At 31.7% G+C, this 20449-nt stretch overlaps 2 protein-coding genes and 1 pseudogene across 5 annotated transcripts; all 3 read left to right on the forward strand.

The window, feature by feature from the left end:
* Window positions 1–1333: 1333 nt before the first annotated feature.
* On the forward strand, window positions 1334–6934 carry LOC105641335 (putative glycosyltransferase At5g20260). Of its 2 annotated transcripts, none has more exons than XM_037641829.2 (4): window positions 1334–2054; window positions 2167–2342; window positions 5034–5388; window positions 6100–6934. In XM_037641829.2, exons 1-4 carry the CDS (start codon window positions 1671–1673, stop codon window positions 6763–6765), a joined length of 1581 nt encoding a protein of 526 aa, XP_037497757.1. In that variant the 5' UTR covers window positions 1334–1670; the 3' UTR covers window positions 6766–6934. The 2 variants fall into 2 exon arrangements, with proteins under 2 accessions (XP_037497757.1, XP_037497758.1); XM_037641830.2 differs by having other exon boundaries at window positions 2170–2342.
* A 122-nt stretch (window positions 6935–7056) lies between these two features.
* On the forward strand, window positions 7057–10040 carry LOC149494107 (putative glycosyltransferase At5g20260; annotated as a pseudogene). Its single transcript, XR_016322218.1, has 4 exons — window positions 7057–7490; window positions 7603–7772; window positions 8163–8518; window positions 9330–10040. The product of XR_016322218.1 is annotated as a putative glycosyltransferase At5g20260 (transcript).
* Window positions 10041–11083: 1043 nt separating this feature from the next.
* On the forward strand, window positions 11084–20237 carry MAK10 (MAK10 homolog). Of its 2 annotated transcripts, XM_089724977.1 has the most exons (16): window positions 11084–11392; window positions 11813–11880; window positions 12392–12547; window positions 13325–13492; window positions 13735–13885; window positions 14095–14174; window positions 14780–15052; window positions 15129–15272; window positions 15614–15748; window positions 16048–16146; window positions 17021–17077; window positions 18357–18561; window positions 18917–19035; window positions 19303–19371; window positions 19650–19748; window positions 19831–20237. In XM_089724977.1, exons 1-16 carry the CDS (start codon window positions 11266–11268, stop codon window positions 20068–20070), a joined length of 2190 nt encoding a protein of 729 aa, XP_089581103.1. In that variant the 5' UTR covers window positions 11084–11265; the 3' UTR covers window positions 20071–20237. The 2 variants fall into 2 exon arrangements, with proteins under 2 accessions (XP_089581103.1, XP_089581104.1); XM_089724978.1 differs by lacking the exon at window positions 11084–11392 and having other exon boundaries at window positions 12417–12547.
* Window positions 20238–20449: the final 212 nt, after the last annotated feature.

The following is a 20449-nucleotide window of genomic DNA, read 5'->3' on the forward strand; positions in this document are numbered from 1 at the left end:
GTTTTTATATTTCTAAAAAAAAAAAATTACCTTCCCTTAATAATAATAATAATAATAATAATTCAGTTAGATTAAATTGTGATTGGATCAATAAAAATAAACAGATTTTTTAAATAAACTTTACTGATAAAGTCACGAGTTCAAAACTTAAATTTTAAAAATGGACAAAAAATTAAAAAATTAAAAGATTAACCTCGTATTTGAAAACAAAGTAATGTGAAAATACTTATAGAAAAATAGGAAATGGAAAAACTAACATGAATTATTTAAAAAATATTATTAATAAAATAATTTCACCTAATGCAACTCTTCGTTGAAGAAATTTCTTATCCCCAAAAATTACTAGGATAAATTCAAGCACGTTTTTATTTTGTTAATTTTTAACTAAAAAAAGAAAAATTGACGATAAATTAATTTATAACGTTGTAAACTCAGAAACGTGAATTATTAGTTGGACAAGGGAGAGTGAGTGTGTAATAAAAGATGCTTGAGCCTTGAAGTGAACATTTACATAATGACATAAAATACTACTGAAGCTTTAGCCCCACACCACGTGGGTTTATAATGCGGACGCATAGGGTCTGAAGGCGGCTTGAATTGTCCATTTCAATTAAAGAGGCCTATGGATTTATTTTAATATTCTATGTGCATCTCTAGCGGCCTAGACAGACATGCTAGTTTCTAAATGAATTAATTATATTTATCAAAATTAAACTAAATCCATTTTGTTAATATGTAAATTTGTGACTGAACTTCACACTTTCATTCCTGTGATTATTTCAAAGTTTTCTAGAGATGGATCATGCTCTTAAAGTTGTAATTTTTGATAATAATTTTATTTCTAAATGTTATTTTCCACGTCAAAACGTGAAAAAAATCAGATTAATTCATTAGTTTCTCCAAAAATAAGTTATTGTTAAAAATTAAAATTTTCAGAATACACTTTTTTTAGATTAGAGTCTAATGGCTCTACCCATAAATCACACCAATGAAAATAAAAGTTTTATTGAAATAAACGTATTTTTTATCGAAAATAAAATAAAATAAAAACAATTTATTAAAAAATTTTATTTTATTTTATTAATTTATTTATATAATCGGTCTAATCAAATATTTTTCTAAAACTTGAAAAGTATCCATTTTAAGATGCCGCGGAAAAAGTATAAAGTTGAAAGGCAAGTTATGCATTCGCAAATTTCATTTCTGAAGTCACAAGTCAAAACCGGGACTTCTAGTTTTGAATCTTCAATCTTACGTATAAAGTTGACTTGGAACGGAGTCGAGTCTATCACTATGGCTCCTTATGCAAGTACCGCCAGGCTCTGGGTGGTAAGTTTCTGCATGTTTGGTACGCCAAACATTAATTTCTGAGCATCGAATTTATTAAACCCCAACACAAAAATTAAATCCCAACACATTAATTAAACTCTCAAAAACTCTTTCCTTTGGACCCAACTCCCAAACCAACAACAACATCAACATATGCAAAAAAACCCTATATATATATATATATATATATAAAACCTACCTTTTCATTTTTCTTATCATTTCCCTTCCCGTCTTCTTTTTCCTTTCTTGTTAAAATTTTCCACATAAGCATCCCTATATCCAGTTCTTCTGGTACTGTAGGCCTGTGTGTATATATGTAAAGCTATATCTTTTACAAATCCATGGCAAAGAAGTCCTCTCACATCCATCTACGTCTACTTTATACTCTTCTTGTCTACTTTTTCATTCTTCTTGTTTACTACTTTTGTTTCTTGAACCAGAACAAGATCGGTGTCGGCGATTTTTTATCTTCTCTTTATAGTTTCCCTTCTTCCACGACTGCTAATAATAGTTATGATGATATTATCAATAATACAGCCATTAAAACTGAGCATGAAGAGCTCGAGTTTTCTTCTACGCCAGCCAGTAATACTTCTGTTGGTGTTAGTTCTTTTGTAACAGTTTTGGCTCTTTCTTCTTCACAAAATCCACCATCTTCACTGCAAGACAGCGATAATTATACTAATGGTGTTAGTCCTGTCTCTGCAGTTACCGAGCCAACTGAAGTAAGCCTGACCGATGATTTTTGCTAACGATTGAATTTCTTTTCAAGAATTGTTTGATGTAGTATTAAAGAAAATCATATGCGGTATTGATCTGAATGAGTTTTGTTGGCAGCAGCAGAAGAAGAAGAAGGAGAAGAAGAAGGGAAGTTTGGAGAGAGTAGAAAATGGTTTGGCTAAAGTAAGAGCATCAATTCGTGAAGCAATTAAGACGCAAAACTACTCGTCGTATAAGGAGGAGACATATATTCCAAGAGGAATTCTCTACAGAAATCCCTATGCTTTTCACCAGTTAAGTTTTGTTATGCATATATTCCTTTCTTATTATCATCATGGTGCCTTTTTTTTTTCTTCTTTTTCGAAATTTCTCTATGATATCATTTTCCGTTTTGGTTCCCTGTCCATTCTTTCTTTTTCTAACTTAGCGTCAAGATAACGACAAAATCAAAAAATTTTTTTAACTTTACTAAATTGATCTCCTGATTACTAAGAACACCGTAGTTGGAGTGGTAAGCAACATCAATCTCCATACAAATGAGGATATAATTTCAATTTCCGAGAAATTTATTTTATTTGGACAAAGTACAAACCTTCTTATTCTAAAAAAAAAAAAAAAAAAAAAAAAAAAATTATCTCCTAATTTAAAAGGTAGGTCAAATATACAATTTTTATAAATAGAGAAAATTCTTATCGGGATGGTTTCCCCTTAAAAATTTTTAAATGCAGAACATAGATAAAAAAAAACTTTTATATCTATCAAATAAATAAAAATAATTTTTTATTCAAATGAGAGTAATTCTAATCCAATTATAAGAAAAATGAAAACAAATATTGAAAATTTGGACAAGTCTAATTCTAGAACTAAATTAGACAAGTCTAATCCTAGAACTAATGTAAGAAATCTAATCAATTAAAACTTTGAACTGTGCTTTTTGAGGATTCTTCATTTTTTTTTTTTTTTTTTTTGTGGCCCTTTAGATTTTCTTTAAGCTTCAGAAACTTTTTATTGCGTCAGATGTGCGCTTCCACAACGCCAATTACATCTAAGTGCTCCACGGTCTAAACGGCATCGTTTGGTCTGCTCCAAACACTTTATTAATTGTTTCCACGTCATGGTCAATTTGTTGATTACGTGGGTCCACCATATATTGTTTGATGCCTGATTTTTTTTATTGTTCTCTCCTTCCTATTCTGTTGTCAGCTGAATTTTCAGTTCAAAATCTCACATCAGCAGCATTAATTCAATAGTGATAAGATCAACATTGAAACCAATATTTAATAGTTTTTAAATATTTGCGTCCACAAATAAGTAACTTGTGAAACCGAAGTATTGACGTTTTGTTCAAGCCTGAAAGATACGTAATTAGATGAAAATAATTTTAGATAAAGACATAACATTCTGATATTATTATGTAATAAAATATCAAAGTTTATAATATTTAAAAATTTTTCTCTAAGGGCCTGTCAACAGAATTAGCTATTTTAGTCATATTTATAAATTGTCTGAATAATTTGTAGCTGTTTTAGTAGTTTTTCATAAAACGTTAAAAAAGCTAATAACATTACATGGTTAATATTTTATAAAACGCTACCTTAACTTCTAAAATTTATTTCAAATATTATGTTACCGAACACAACTTAAATCTAAAGGACTAAATTGATTATTAAAACTTAATGCTTCATATGATGAACTATAATGAAATACAATATAATATAATCAAATACGTTTTTAATATAAAATGTATTTAATTACATTATATTTATTGAATATTATCAAATAAAACCTATGACTTCATTTGATGAACTCTAATGAAATACAATATAATATAATCAATAAGTTTGAATTTGATCAATAAGTTTTAATTTTATTCTATTAGAATCGTTTTTCAGATTCTAAAATTATAAATTTGAATTTTAGTCGAATGTAAATTAACTATATGTGAAGAGAAGTCTTAATATAAAGTTAGAATTTTCATTATATGATATGGAGATCAAAGGTTTGAGTCGTATAAACAGTCTGTCATAAAAATACATGAAAAAACTAGTTCAATCTTTCTTCGAACTCTGCGCGTAGCAGAAATTTGTGCATGATGTATAAATATTTCCTAGCCTAGGTAAAAGGGAACATGAAATCAATAAAACTAGCTTAGTTTGAAATTGCCAATTCAAAGGGAGACGCTCACATGTAGAACTTAAGCAGTTGGTGGATTATTAGGCGTTAAAATTGTTAATAATATGAGAGATAAACAAGAAAAGTAACTGCTAAAGAACACAAATTTCTAGTTTTAAGTTTTCAGAGACAGGTTGTAAAGGGCAGGATAAAGCCAAGTTCGTGTGTACTAAATTTCCAACTTGCAAGTGCACGTGTTTAAAGTACACATGGAATGAAGCACATTATACTCATTTGTCTACTTATTTACTAAATTTCACATGGTTATATCATTACTCTCTCTGTCCATTTTTGGAATTTGAATTGCTGGCCTTTTATTTCGAGTTTGCTGTTAGCGTTTTTGAATTTACTCACAAACTGTTTTGTTTAGAATATATTTAGTGAACGGTAATGGAAAATAATACATAAAAACATGTTGGACAACAGTTTTTAAACTAACTTTTAGTATTTTGATCAATAGTGTTCGATAATATAACTTTTACAATAGCTTTTAAATGAGAAAGTTTTTTTTATATGAAACGTTAAACATGTTTAGCTTTTAATGCTTGGCGTTTAACTTTTTTTAATTAATTTTTTTGACAATTATACCTATATTTTTCTCCAAATTCAACTAATTGAACAACTAATATAAAGAGTTATCGACTAAAAGCTCATAAACAGCTAACAGCTACTAAAAAACTAATAACTATTAAAACAATTAATATTATCCGACATAACCTAAAATGCCACCCTAATTAGAAATTAAAAATGTGATGTAACTATTACAAGGTGGTTTCTTAGTTTTAACCTAAATCAAGAATTATTTTGTGCAGAAGTCACATAGAGATGGAGAAAAGATTGAAGATATGGGTTTACAAGGAAGGGGAACAGCCACTGGTACATGATGGGCCAGTGAATGATATCTATGGCATCGAAGGGCAGTTCATTGACGAGATGGAGAGTGGGAAGAGCCACTATATGGCTCGCCATCCTGATGAGGCACAGTTATTTTTTCTCCCTATTAGCGTCGCCAAAATCATACACTTTGTATATAGGCCTCTTGTCACCTATTCTCGTGCTGAACTACAAAGGTTGGTCGAAGATTATATTGGCGTTATAGCTCATAAATACCCTTATTGGAATAGAAGCAATGGAGCTGACCATTTCTTAGTATCTTGCCATGATTGGGTATGTATGTCAATTTCTCTCTTTTTATACGACTGCATTCATATCCATTTTTATTTCGAGAAAAAACTTTTTTTTTCATAAATATTTATTGCTTTAAAAATATCAAGAAGTAATTAATGAATTTCTTTTTTCAATTTTATTTTTATTTATATTAAAGTCTATTTCTATAAATTTCTAAAATCATCTTTAGTTAAATTAATTATGTGAGATAAAGGGTGATTTAATTAAATTAATTGAATATTTAGTTATAGTTCAAGAAAATTAACTATTTCTTGAATTATCCTGTAAAAATCTTAATTAAATAATAGATATTTTTTGGCGAGGGAGTACTTTGTTTAGAATAATGATTGAAATAAAATCCAATTTGCACCCTCAACTTGTTATTTAAGATCAAAAGGTTAGACTCAACTTTTTGCACAATTTGCTGATTGGACTTGTAATTTACACTTATTTGTCCTACAAGCCTAAATTTATGCAATAATTTGGAAAAACTATGCGAGAATTTGACAAAATTAGAGGATTTTCGGGTAGTTAGCACACGAATTACAAGTTCAGCAGTAATGAGCCAAAAGGTCAATTTTGTAACTTTTTATTTCTAAACAATAGGTTAAGGGGGGCAAACTGGGCTTTATTCGAATAATAATTCATTGGTTTCCTATATTCAATATTGTAAACAATTCAACACTAATGTATTTAATTTTGAAATTTCAGGCACCACAAATTTCACTTGCCAATCCTAATCTCTTCAAGAATTTCATTAGGGTCCTTTGTAACGCCAATACATCAGAAAGATTTGAACCACAAAGAGATGTCTCTATTCCAGAAACCAAAATTCCTGTAGGCAAGCTTGACCCTACTGCTTATCAAGGTATACCTCCAAGTAAACGTAGACTACTTGCCTTCTTTGCAGGTGGTGCCCATGGTTACATTAGGAAGGTTTTATTAAAGCATTGGAAAGAAAAAGACAATGAGGTACAAGTCTATGAATACCTTAAAAATAGAAAAGATTACTTCAAAATAATGGGTCAAAGCAAATTTTGCCTATGTCCAAGTGGGTATGAAGTAGCAAGTCCTAGATTGGTAGAAGCAATTCAATTGGGATGTGTTCCTGTGATAATTTCTGATAACTATACATTGCCGTTTAGTGATGTTCTTGATTGGAGTAAATTTTCAATACATATTCCCTCAGAGAAGATACCTGAAATTAAAACAATTTTAAAAGGAGTTTCTAATCGACAGTATCTTCGTATGCTACAGAGAGTGATACAAGTTGAAAGACATTTCGTATTGCATAGACCTGCTCAGCCATATGACATGTTGCATATGGTGTTGCATTCTATTTGGCTAAGGAGGCTTAATTTGAGACTTCCATATTGATTTATTATTATTATTATTATTATTAAACCTCATTCAATTTTTTTATTTTTGCCTATATCACATTCAGTAATTGTACATATTTGGTTCCCTTTTGCCTCGGGAACTCTATAATTGGTGATTGTGAGTTATTGACAGATATAAAATTGTTATTTCTTTTTTATTTTCTTCATTCATTGGATGGCTAATGGATTAAAATAACATTATAAACTATACGGTTTCTTTTTTTTTTTTTTAATAAAGAATAGTGTATGCAGAAAGAACAAATTAAAAACGTGATTGTGTACTAAGAGAACCGAAATTTGGCTTTGAGTGGGTGCTGGGTACTAAGCACTAAGCAGCCATCTTTCTGAGCAAACTCAACAGTATAGTTGGAGAAATCCTGATCAAAGAGAGAATTTTCGCCACACGTTTCCTATCCATTTCCGCAGTTAAACTATAAAAGTTATAAATCACCTCACCAGCAACAACAACATATAAAAAGATACATGGCAAATTTGGCAATTTCAAAATCCTCCACCATTCATCTACTACTCTTTCCACTTCTAATTTTATGCTTTATTTTTGTTCTCATTTTCTACTTCTCTTCCTCGAACCAGAACAAAACCAACCACTATTTCCTCCAATCACCTTCTTCTCCTTCGCCAATTCCATTACCGGTGCCTTACAACAGCACAAGTCGTGCATTTGCTGTTAGTTCTGTTTCGCTGGTTAATAACAAGCTGCCTGTAAGTAATTAATTAAGACTAATTTTGTTTATTATTTCAGTTAATACTTAAGTTGTGTATATATATGTGGTTGTTTTGACTGATTGGTATATGTTTAATTTATTGTTGGCAGAAGAAGAAGAAGAAGAAGAAGAAGAGAAGTTTGGGGAGAATTGAAAATGAATTGGCTAGAGCAAGAGCAGCCATTCATGAAGCAGTTAGTTTGCAAAACTACTCGTCGTTTAAAGTGGAGACCTTTGTTCCAAGAGGAGTTATGTATAGAAATCCCTACGCTTTTCATCAGTTAAGTTTTGATTAATATGTTTGTCTACTATCTTTATTGTTATTATTATTGTGCTTTTTGTTTTTATTCATTTATATGTACTTTTAAGGACATGTTTGGCATTTTAATTTACAATAATAGATAATGTGAATAAAATTTATTTTATTTTCTATATTTATTTATTTACTTCTTATAATTATATTTTAATCCATTCAAATATTCTTTGAAGAAATCATACAAAATTTTGCCCACAATAATAAATTTATATTAAAATTATATCTAATGATTTAGAGTATGCTTATTAATATGATTCGTAAATTCCATTTAATTATTTTTAACAATAAAATTAGAATAATTTTTATTTAACTTAGCTAGACATTCCTTTAAATTTAAATTTATAATTTGTGCAGGAATCACATAGAAATGGAGAAAAGGCTGAAGATATGGGTATACAAGGAAGGAGAGTCACCACTAGTTCATGATGGGCCAGTAAACAGCATCAACGGCATTGAAGGGCATTTCATAAACGAGATGGAGAGAGGAAAGAGCCACTTCATTGCTCGTCATCCTGATGAAGCACATCTATTCTTCCTCCCAATTAGTGTAGCCAATGTCGTTCAATTCGTCTATAGGCCTATCACCACCTATTCTCGCGTTCAACTTACAACGGATTTTTGCTGATTATATTCGAGTTATGTCTCATAAATACCCTAACTGGAATAGAAGCAATGGAGCTGACCATTTCTTTCTCTCTTGCCATGACTGGGTATGTATGTCAAATCACTCCTTTCCATACCTTTTGATACTCCATCTGATGGTGAATTGTTATTATAGATTTATAGTAACATGCTGGAATTTTTCTGAACAAATTCACTAAATTGTTAGTTCTAATTACTAATTAGACTTCTTTATAAATTGGGTTCAGGTCAAATCTTACTAGATTAATTTTTTTCAATAAAATTTTAAAACTTTTTGTGCAAGCTTGCTTCCATTTCATTCAAATCCACGTCACGCCCTTTTGTGAATACACATTGATAGAAGTAAAAAGAAGATTAGAATTTGAAGAAAATTGAGAGGATTTGATAAATTAGAATGTATCATCTACTGAGGTTAAATACAAATATTTTATAATATTTTCAACTATTCTAAATAATAAATAAAGTAATAATACTGAGAGAAAGAGTCTTGAATTTTAATGCCGATCGAAAATTCCAGACATTAATTACATAATGAAGTAATCCAAGTATTATTTATTTTGAATTAATTAACATTCGATGATTTTATGCTAAAATTTCTATCACATATAATTTTATTTTATCACCTTTTGTCTAAGACCTGCGCGATTCAAAAAAAGTTAACTACGAACCTATCTCGAATCAAGCTAAAGGCTAAAAACAGAAAAAAAAAAAAAAGATTACCCATGACCCGAACAGGTTTAGTTGTAACCAGTATATTTTTAACAGTTTGGCACATCTAAACTACAATTACATGCAAGACTACTAATTAAAATCATATTGTAGATTTGGTTCAACATTAATATATCATTAAACGCTAATACTTAAATTTTGAAATCTCAGGCACCAGACATTTCAAAAGTCAATTCTAAGTTCTACAAGAATTTCATTAGAGTTCTTTGCAATGCCAATACTTCAGAAAGATTTCAACCCCAAAGAGATGTGTCCATGCCAGAAATTAATGTTCTTGAAGGGAAGCTTGATCCTTCTCCTCTTAAAGGCATACCTCCGAGCAAGCGAACAATTCTTGCCTTCTTTGCTGGTGGATCCCATGGATACATTCGAAAAGTCTTATTATAGCATTGGAAAGACAAAGACGATGTGATTCAAGTCCATGAATATCTTGACAAGAAGAAAGATAACTATTTTGAATTAATGGGTAAAAGTAATTTTTGTTTGTGTCCAAGTGGGTATGAAGTTGCAAGTCCTAGAGTGGTAACAGCAATTCAATTAGGGTGTGTTCCGGTTATCGTTTCTGATAACTATACACTGCCATTTTCTGATGTTCTTGATTGGAGCAAATTTTCAGTATATATTTCTTCAGAAAAGATACCAGAAATTAAAATGATTTTGAAAGGAATTTCTCAAAGACATTATCTTCAAAAGCTAAAGAGAGTAACCCAAATTCGAAGGCATTTTGTGTTGAAACGGCCGGCGCAGCCATTTGACATGATTCATATGGTGCTTCATTCTGTATGGTTAAGGAGACTCAATTTGAGGCTTACATGTTAATGTTTTCTGGTTTGAATCTCATTAATTGCTAACCAAACTGGGTATAAGTTTATTGTTATTATTATCCATTACAAAAAATAAATGATTTATTTTTTAAGTAATTGTTGACATTTGGTGGAATTTAGCTAAACAAAAAGATGAAACTTCAATTTTAATTTCATTGCTCTTCTTCATTTCATTCGGTTTTCTTCGTTTCATTAAGTATTACTATCTAAATATTACTATCTGTTTCATAATACTTATCATATTTGAAATTTTAAGTTCTTTCAGAAAACCATTAAGTTTGTTTAAATTATAATAAATTATTAAGTAAATTAATTATATTATCCTTAATTTAATACTAATTTTCTAAAAAAACTATTAAATTATTGGTTATATACAAATATGGTAAATATGGAAAAAAAATTTATTACTTATCTAAACCATAAATGTAATACGTATTTTGGAATAAACTATTTTCTCAAATATAACAAATATTATGAAACGGATATAGTATATATTAACTAAAATTTTACATTAAACTATATTTTAGTCCTTGAATTTTGTTTAGAATGAAGCATTTTTTTTACCTCTTAATAATTTAAAAACCAAAAATTAATATTAAAATATTATTTATTTTTGAATATGATTCATTAAAAAATGTTTAACATTTTTTTGAGAAAAATATATTTTTTACTTAAAAAATAATGAATTGTAAGGCAATAAGATGTCACGTAACTTATAGCATATATATATATATATATATATATATATATGGATTGCATAGACAATAAAGTATAATCCGATTGATGTTCCTATTCTCTTAATATATGTAAGGAGTAAGAGATGTTGAGTTATATATATATATATATATGGATTGCATAGATAATAAAGTATAGTCCGATTGCTATTCCTATTCACTTAATAGATATAAGGAGTAAAAGATGTTGAGTCCCACATCCCTTTGCTGCAAAGTTATTCAAATGGGAGTATCGCCTCTTTGCTGCCCAAAACGTGGCCTCCATACTGTAGAGCGCAATTGAAAAGTAATAGAACATAGGCCTAAAATAATTGGATTTGGGTTGGAATATTCCAAGTTACACTCGCAGGCAGGATTTTGTAACCGTAACCATGTTAAACGAAGGACCCGACCCGAATAAATGCCCTAAACCCTCCTTTGGCATGCAGAGTCACTCTCTGTACCTTCAGGTCTCAGAATCAAAGGTAAAGAAAAGAATCTAACGATTTACCTACTCTCTCACTCTCTGAGTCCTCGTGCTCATTGACGATGGACTGGCAAAGCACAGAGAAGTCTTCGATGGACCGTCACGCACCGCAACCTTCTTCCTCTATTCCTGCTACTGAAAACACTGTCTGGGCTGACGCCACTCCCCTCCTCGAAGCCGCTTGTCGAGGTCAGTTGCTTTATTGTATTTCCTCTTTTTTTAATCTTCAGTTATCTTTTTTTTTTTTTCCTGGAAAAATGGAAAAATTTTAAGGCCAACAAAAGAGTGAGGTGATCAGATTTTGTTTCTTTTTGTTAGTAGGTGAATTGTGGATAGCTGTAAACTTGATTAAATAGATAACAACAATGTCTGCTTTGAACTGTACTTTTACTTGTTGGGTTTTGTTAAAGTTGGTTCTTCTAATTGTTTGGTAGTAAATATGAGATTGATAATTGTGTTGAATTTAATTTAGGTGCTACATTACTGTGATGCTCGTGTTTTCAATTAGTTGGCTTTTGTGTTGATTTGAAAATTTTCCTTTTATTTAGCTCTAAGATTCCGTGTGTATTATTGGGAATTCACCTTCTTTTGTGTAATGTTTGGTTTCAGAACTTCGAGACGGAGAACTTGTTCATGGAGAAAATTTTAATCTTTTTGCTGCCATGTCTGCTTTAGAGGTATTTATAAATTTCAAAAACCCTATTGATAACTAATTTATTACTGAGGTCCTAGAACCTCGTAGTAATAGACTAGTATGATTATTAAAGGAAGTGATTTCACATTCGGCTGCTTATTTACATTTGGCAAAGAATGTTTCATTAACTTTTTTTCTACTTTTTGGAGATTATCAATACTCAAAATTCTTATGTATGAAAAACCAATCTTGGGAGCTAAATTCTCCCTCCTTCCCTCCCCCTCTGTGATCCAACTTTCTAAATGGCTTGCAAGAAAATTATATTTTATCTGAATATGTGATTATTTAAATGTTGTTAATGCTTTTGTTTTTCCGTCTAATATATACCTTCTTGAATTGGGCTTTGCTCTCATGAGAGTTTGTTGTTTTTTACTTTATCCATTAAATGATAAGCAGACTTAATTTTGCTATCTGTATGCCTTTTTTTTTTTCCTTTTATTGTGCAATGGGTCATGATCTTTGGATTATGTCTTAGTGTTTATTATTTTTGTTAGATAATGGACCCAAAGATGGATTCAGGTATCGTAAGTAGATATTGTTCTATTGATGAAGCAATTGAGGATGGCGCTGCTCCTATTCCTATTAGCTTTGATAGAACCACTGACGTCGAGTGCACCATTGATATCATGGACCATCTTCTGGCATGTGAGGTATTGCAGTATGTTTTTGGACATAAAGTTTATCTTATGATATGGATGCATGTACCTTAAACAGAATTTTCATTTTGTGCAAATCACAGTAGCACATCAGCCTATCTATTAGAATTTTTGTGTTATGATATAAGGAAGTAAAAGTTATATATAGCTAAAAAAGAAGAATGAGTCATGACATTCCTCATCACCAAATCTGGAAGTCGCATCAATGCCATCTGGCTATTTTTATTACTCTGGGAAACCCTGTTTGTAAATCTTTTTGTATTCTTAATATTCCCTATTATGTACTTCCAAAATATTTATTATCCTTTTTCTTTGTTGACACATAAATGTAGTATCCTTTTTCTCCATTGACACATAAATGTAGTATCCTTTTTCTTCATTTCACATTTCACATAAAGTGTGAAATGTTCAATGAAAACACCTCTTATTTGTACTCTTTAAGTATTTTCACTCACGAACTTTGTAAATATACAATTTAGAAGCATCTTTTTTTGTTTTTTTTTAAAAAAAGGGAAGGTAAAAGAAAATGTTAGATTCATATTTATGCAAGTAACATATACATATTTGTACGCAAGCACACATTTGCATGTGTCATGTCTTCTCTTTTTCCATTTTGAATGGTTGTTCGCTTTCTCAAGTGTTCTTCCTTTCTGGATATGGAAATTAGAAATGCGTAATAAAAGAATGGAATTTTATTTGAAAAATATCCTAAATGTAATCCTACCAATAAAGAACGAACTGAGCATTCTAAAAAAGAGTCTTTTATGGCAGGCAACATGGCACAAGGGTCACTCTTTGGCACAAACAGTCTTTTCTTGCATTTACCTTTTGAGGCCTGAAAGGACAGCATCTCATGCCTTAATGGATTCTTATTGCAAAGTCATTCGTGCAACGTGCAAAGCAGTCGTTTCAGTTGTATCAGATGCACGCACACATGAAGTAAAGTATTCCAACAACTCTTTTGGCCTCTTTCTTTTTTGTTTTCCCTATAATTTTTTTGTGGCAATAAATATATGGGTTTCAGTTTTGCCTTTTATCTTATGTGACTGATTTAATGTGGAACTTCATGCAAAATTCAAAGGCAAAAAGATGTTTGAATGTATGAAACTTTGTTCCTCATTAATATTCTGATGATAGCATGCTTGTAAATTCACCATTAATTTTATTTGTGTGTTTGGCAGGAAGAGGATCTTTTTACAATGGCTTACGGTCTTCCTCTTAACGCTTCTGGAGATGATAAGTGCTTATCCTTGTTAAATGCTGTTGAAGAAAACATTTGTCGCCAATTGCGTGCTTGTAAAGCTCCGTCATCTAAAAGAAAAGTATTAGAGGGTACTTATCTCAATATGCTCAAATTTAATTGAAACATGATAATCAAGATTCATAAATGACTATATTGCTATGTGATGTTAATTTTGTTAATAGATAATATTAGTCCATTTGTTAGTGTCAGTAGTTGATGCCTTTTTTATGGTCTGGTGATAATTAATTTTACAAAATGTACTATCCTTTGATTAAATGTTGTAATCTTGTTGAAACAGATATAGAATCCTTGCAAGCTAATCTTGATCTGGAGGAAGGCTATTGCACAGCATTGCTGTGCCGCATACGCTTTCGTAAGGTCTTATCCTGTGTTTACTCTTAAGTGCTCTGGATGATATGCTTTTGCATGTTACCTGAATTTTTTTATACTAATTTCTTTTTCCAATATTACAACTATAATCTTTTCAAATGAGTTTTAAGCCCTTTATCAATGAAAAAAATCCTCATGAGATGAAGATTCAAAATACTTATTTGATTTATAATTGAAGAAAGTATGAAATGCTAAAAAGACAGTTCATTCGAAAATATTATCCTTCATTTTTCTTATTGTTTATTCATTTATAATACTTCTATCTCTTAAATCTTTTACTTGTATTGAGGAAACCATTTTCTTCTCTGTATTTAGAATTTGAAGTGCATCAAATAGTTCTTTTAACTATTGCATATGATGCCTTTTATTTGTCTTTTTCACTTCTTTCCTTCTGTTTGTAAGACATCAGTAATTGATATTGATGATCTTATGGCTATTATGTCACTGTTTAAATTGCCCTGTAACTGTTATGTTTGTTTTGTATTTTGCATTTACATATACCTATTATGCTTGATTGTTGTTGAAGTTTATTTGGTTTTTCCTAACATTTGTTTTTCTAATTGCATTTTAACCATATTTTCATTTGCTTTCAGCATTTTTTTCATGTTCTCACCTGTATGAGGCGACCACAAGGTAGAGGCATGGAGTTGGCTAAAAAACATATAGCTGCCTGCTTATCAGAGCTACAATCCATTTACAATTCAGCAGTATTCCTTCAGTCAGATGTTCATGGAACTTGTGAAAATGGTATAGAAGATAGATCAACTGCTTCTGGTCGTCAACCAATAGGGTTTGATGCTAGTTTAAACAGTAGAATTTCAGCCCCCACTCCACCACGCTCCATTAAACTTCTTAGTTGGAGAAAGGTGACAACTTTGGAATTAATACTGATGTATCTATTTGTGTATTATTTTGTTGAAGTATTTTGTCTTTGTCTTCCAGGCAATTGAGTACTTTCAGAAACTTCTTCACGAACTAGATTTTATATGTTCCTTCTTGTTGGACCCATCTCTGGAAGTTCTTCTGCGCTTTTTGGTTCAATTTCAAAAGTCTCAACCTGATTTAGTTGCAAGAGCACATCTCCAGGTTATTTTCTTTAACCTTAACCTTACTATCTCCAGTAAAAGAACTATTTTACTTTAGTTTTTTTTTTTTTAAAAAAAAACTGCTATCTTATTTAGGTTCTTAAACCCTTTCAAACGGTATTTTTTTCAATATTTAACTTCTTGGTTCTTAGCCACCAAAAAGGAAAATGTGTTGAGAAAAACAAAGGGGGTGGGTGGGGTTTGGTGCACACTGCAGTGCTGTTAATGCTGTGCAGTTTTTGATATGGTATTTCATCTAGGTCCCTTCTCTATGTTAGATGCATATTTATAACTCAATAGATTCATTTTTATGGATTTGGAATGTTGATATCTTGTGAACAGCTTCTTCTGGTTCAAGATGGGAAACTTTATGGGCGGGATCCTATCTTTTCTGTGATTGCTAGAGCTGCAGGTTTGCCTGAAGTTGCAAAGAACCACGATATTCAGAAGAATGAATATATTGTACAATTAGGACAGGTACAGGCATTTGCTGTCATTTAGTGTAATAACTACAATCATTAATGTTTTTCTTACAAATTTCTTAATTTATTCCTTCTTATTTTATCTTGTTTATACTTAAGTTTGGATTAAAATCTGTGAACGCCAATGAAAGCACTGTTTTTTGGGTTTCCATATTCCCAATTTCAATTAAAGTTCAGTGCAGAAGGAGCATCCTTTGAGAAGTACAACTTCCACTGGGATGCATGTTGTGGAGTTGTGAGGGCAGCTTTTTGGATACTCCATCTAATGCATGTCTCATTTCTTGTTTAATGCAGCTAGTGATCAATATGCTCAGAATTCTCTGTACGAATGCTGCATGGCAGAGGCGTAAACTTGGGAAAGTATTGCAGGATTGGCGTGTTATCTACGTACAGGTGTTCTAATTTCCTTGCTGTGGTGTCTGCTTATGAATCTACACTTTTTTCATGAAACTTCTCCAAAAATGCAGTTTTTGGTTTTTCTGTGTGGTTTGGCATGTGCGTCAGAGATTAATTAAAAACTTTACTTCACCCTGACTGTTGTATCACGGTTACTGCACCGTCATCAATAAGAAAAAGTTGCGTAATGTTGGACATTACCATTAAAGAAAAAGCATAAATACATTTCTCTTAAAACATTTTATTAATGTTGGACTTTGAGGGAGTTTGAACCCACTCTTCAGAGAGGGCAAGTCCTTTGGATTTCTACTGCTCCATGTCTTCCCTAATGTTTCTTATCAATGCATTCAATCTGGATAATTATTAGACATTTTATTTTGGGAAATTCGACCCTATTCCCTGTTTATTAACCTGACAGCTACATTTTTGAGAGCTTTCTTGATGGGTAACATCTCTTTCTCTCTGTTTTTTTTTTTTTTTTTCCCAAAAAATGCAATTTTCTTGATGTTTTCTTTTCCAATTTCCCCTTTTTATGATTATGGACCCTCTTTACCATGTAACTTTGGAGAGTATTTTATTAAGTTTAATGTATATTGAAAGAGGAAAGGGGGAATGACCTATTTTGGCCCTGTTCATGTTTATGATTACTGTATTTTAATTGATGGTATTGCTACTAAATGTCCTACATTGGATCTTCCATTCCAAAAGATTCTCTATCTTGTTTGATTATTTAACAATTCATCCTTGATAGAGTTTTTGCAACTTTTAGTGAATTCTATGCACCTATTATGGCAACGTGAATAAAAAAAGTTCCAGTTATCTGATCTAGTGTTATTTGGCACTGATATCTGTTGCATCTGTTGGCTAACAGCTGGAACTTGCTTTTACAAAGGAATACAGAGAAGTCTCCAACCCTTCAAATGATGAGGTATGTTGTGAGCATTTTATTTATTTTCTTTCTCCCAACAAAATCATCCACCTGCAATAAACCAACAATGAACGCAAGTGAATGTATAAACTATCAAGAACCACAAATTGTTCTAACATACACATGCATGTGGATGTGTATTAAAAGGGTTGGGAAAACCAGTCTGTTTCGCAACTCTCGAGGAGATAATGTGAATACACGGTTTCTCTAGATGCATGCCCTTGGAAAACAAGTTAGAAAATGAAATTTACCAAGGTTCACTATTGTTGTTATTTTAAAATCATTCAGAAAAAAAAATGTCAAATAGTCATTTAACATTGTGAATAGAGCTTTTGTATCAGTATTATAAGAGAGGCTTGGTGTTTGACTTTCACGTATGTAATGACATTTACCCTTGGCTTTGGATTATTGGCAACCACATATATTTAACTCTCTAACATTGTGTCATTTAAATGGCTTTGCTGCTGTATTAAATTTTTGATTGAACTGGCAGTCTCGAACATTTCATGGAAGTTAGCCTATGATACCAGCTTTCTGCAATTAAAAAAAATTAAACCTTGAAAATTCCATAAAATTTCTATGAATTTAATGTGGCTCTAATTATGTAAAAAATTTCAGTTATACTCTCAAATCGTTAAAGATTCGATACTTATTATACAGCATTTCCATCAATTTTATATGTTGTCATTCATTAATGTGATTAAATTAAAACCTAAAATGATTTGATGTTATAGTGGGTCAAAAGTAGGTTTAATAATGATGTAATCATTGCTAAAAGAACTTGCACATGCATTTTCAACTAATTATTTTAGGAGAACAACATATGGAACTCGACCCTTGTGCTACATTACTGCTTATCATTGTTTCGGAGGTACTGAAAATAATAAATGAAAATTCTGTAATTTGTCATACAATCAGAAGGCAACAAAAAATCATTCTAATGGTTTAAGAAAACTAGTTATCCAGTGTGCTATAAATTATCATCCTTTGAATTAGTTTTAGCTCCACATTTAAAGGTTGTTTACTCTAATTGTCTCTGCTAGCCGTGCTTCATTAAGACGTAGAAAAGAGGATGCCTATTTGTCCTTGGACATCTCAAAGTATTTGCAAGCTTGATGGTGTACTTTTGCAAAGGATTCAGTCTTCTGCTTCATGCATTCCTAGAGTTCTTTGTCTACACTAGTTTTGATTATTTTGTTTGATTTTTCATTCACTACAAGTCATTAAATCTAGTTGGTCTTGTGTTAATAGAATTATGGAAACTTATTTGATTTTGCAGAGTATATCTGAGAGAATATTTAAACACATCCTTGTTTGGGTGGAGGAGCAAACTTACTGGATTGCTCAGCGATTTCTCATGCTGGGTTTTGAATTGGATCTCTATGCCCCTGGTGAATATTGCATGGTGTACTGGTATTTGTATGTTATCTTAGTCAAGCTTGCTGAGAAAACACATCTTAAGATGTCAATGACTGATGGCACTGGTAGGTTTGCCTAGTTCTTACTTGTTTCATTTGTGAGGATAGTAGTTAGATGCTAATTAAGCATGCTATTTGTGATTGGAAAAAAGGAGGGTACTGGCTTACTTGGTCACCTATGGGTGTACATGGTGCTTTCTCATGGTAGGGCAGAAATTTGACTCAGTTGCCAAGAAAGCCTGAGATAAAATAATGCCAAATGCATTTGACTCCTTGGTCCGTTGCTTTGGATGTGGTTTGACCCTTTACATTAAAATAATAAATTTTTTATGTCTGTTATTCTACTTCCACTCGAACATTCATTTTTATTCTGAAACTTATGGCACCATTTTCACTTTTTCCATTTGCATCTTTTAATCAGCTAAAAGGAAGGGAAAGAAAAAAAAGGACAGTCCAAAGGATCTTGCGAGGGAACATCGGATCCCACCTGCAGTCTTGTTTCTTCAGTGCCAAGTATGTCTTGCTGAAGGGCTCACACTGGTAATGGTGGCATCCCCCTTTACATGCAATGCCTCCCCTCACACTTCCCCTCTTACTTTCTTTCCTTCTCTCTCTCTCTCTCTCTCTCTATGGAATTCATTTCTGACAAACTAGAGAAATATCCCATCAGTATGTGGTGGGTATAATTCACCCATGCTTCTATTAGTCTATATAGTTAATTTGAGATACTGCTATTCTTTATATTAAGTGTTTGCTTGGTTGTCATCTGAAATGGCTAAGGATTTTTTTTTCAATAAATCTGTGCAGCTGCTTGCTGCATTGAGAAATGAGCTGATGGTTTTACGGAGTCCTAGCCCCTTTAATTCTGAGCATGAGGTAAAATAACAGGCTGCCCATCCATATGCGTTCTATGTTTTTTTTTTTTTTTTTTTTTCGATAACTGGCGAGTGTGACTGATGAATAACATGATACTGGATTCATTTCCAAGGTGACTGATCCCTTTGAAATTAATTGATCATCTATACTGTGATTCCTCCATTTGTTTGGTGCCGAACAATTAGTGTCATTCATCTTAATAAATCAAATACTTTTCCCTCATAGAAGTTATATCATAGTTATGTATTATTGATTTTTACATGAACAATTTTGTTCAGAGATTCATGCAACATTTTGAGCTTCTACAAAAAGCTTGCATTCCCGATCACGTCTCATACCCATCATTTAAGGAATCTACATCCTATGCTTCTTTCTCCGTGAGTAGTCTTTTGACCATAAACCACTTATTGAAACATGATAAAAATACAAACTCCAACTAATTTATCACTCTGCCTCTAGACCATAGTTATATATAATTATTTCAAGGATGCTCAGAAGATTGCTAAGGAGGCAAAAAGTAGCTTTTCCAATGACCCAGATAGATTGGCGGAACTCCGAAGATTGGAGCAGGTTGCCGAGCACAATAGTGTTGCCCTAAATGTCATTTGCCAGGTAGGAGCCCTTGACCCATCGCTGAAGGTCTTTTTTGAGTTCATCCACCATCCGTGCTTTGCTACTGCTGTTGTTAAGAGATCTTGAAGGTTTCTATTAAAGACCTACAATTTTGGAGTACCTTACAGGTTGGCATTTTAGTAGTCAGTATAGCAACTGTAACATTTGTATTTGTTTTCAATCAATTTTTCCAATTATTGTCAATATGAATGCCACAATTTGCAATAAAAAAAAAAGCATTGTTTATTTGAGCCTATCACTGTTCTGGACAGCTTTTTAGCTTGAAACAGAATCCTTCAAAAGACAAATAGCTTGCACTTGCAGAGCTTAGAATGTTATGATTATTGTTATTACTAATTATTATTAATTATTGTTGTTGTTGGGTAAGGAGGAGGGTTCACAGTCATATTCAAATTGCTTAGGTATATCCTTTCACCTAGACTCTGTTCAACATTGAAGTTGACAT

Source organism: Jatropha curcas, chromosome 8 (assembly GCF_041381405.1).
Source record: "Jatropha curcas cultivar XTBG-Jc1 chromosome 8, XTBG_Jcur_1.0, whole genome shotgun sequence".
NCBI lineage: Eukaryota > Viridiplantae > Streptophyta > Magnoliopsida > Malpighiales > Euphorbiaceae > Jatropha > Jatropha curcas.

Excerpts from the sequence above, each read along its gene's own strand:
- MAK10 (XM_089724977.1), top strand. The coding sequence starts at position 11,266 with ATGGACTGGCAAAGCACAGAGAAGTCTTCGATGGACCGTCACGCACCG. Across the intron at positions 11,881-12,391 it reads CTGCCATGTCTGCTTTAGAG|ATAATGGACCCAAAGATGGA; the intron begins GTATTTATAAAT and ends TATTTTTGTTAG. Across the intron at positions 15,053-15,128 it reads AACTTCTTAGTTGGAGAAAG|GCAATTGAGTACTTTCAGAA; the intron begins GTGACAACTTTG and ends TTTGTCTTCCAG.
- LOC105641335 (XM_037641829.2), top strand. The coding sequence starts at position 1,671 with ATGGCAAAGAAGTCCTCTCACATCCATCTACGTCTACTTTATACTCTT. Across the intron at positions 2,343-5,033 it reads AATCCCTATGCTTTTCACCA|AAGTCACATAGAGATGGAGA; the intron begins GTTAAGTTTTGT and ends TATTTTGTGCAG. Across the intron at positions 5,389-6,099 it reads TAGTATCTTGCCATGATTGG|GCACCACAAATTTCACTTGC; the intron begins GTATGTATGTCA and ends TTGAAATTTCAG.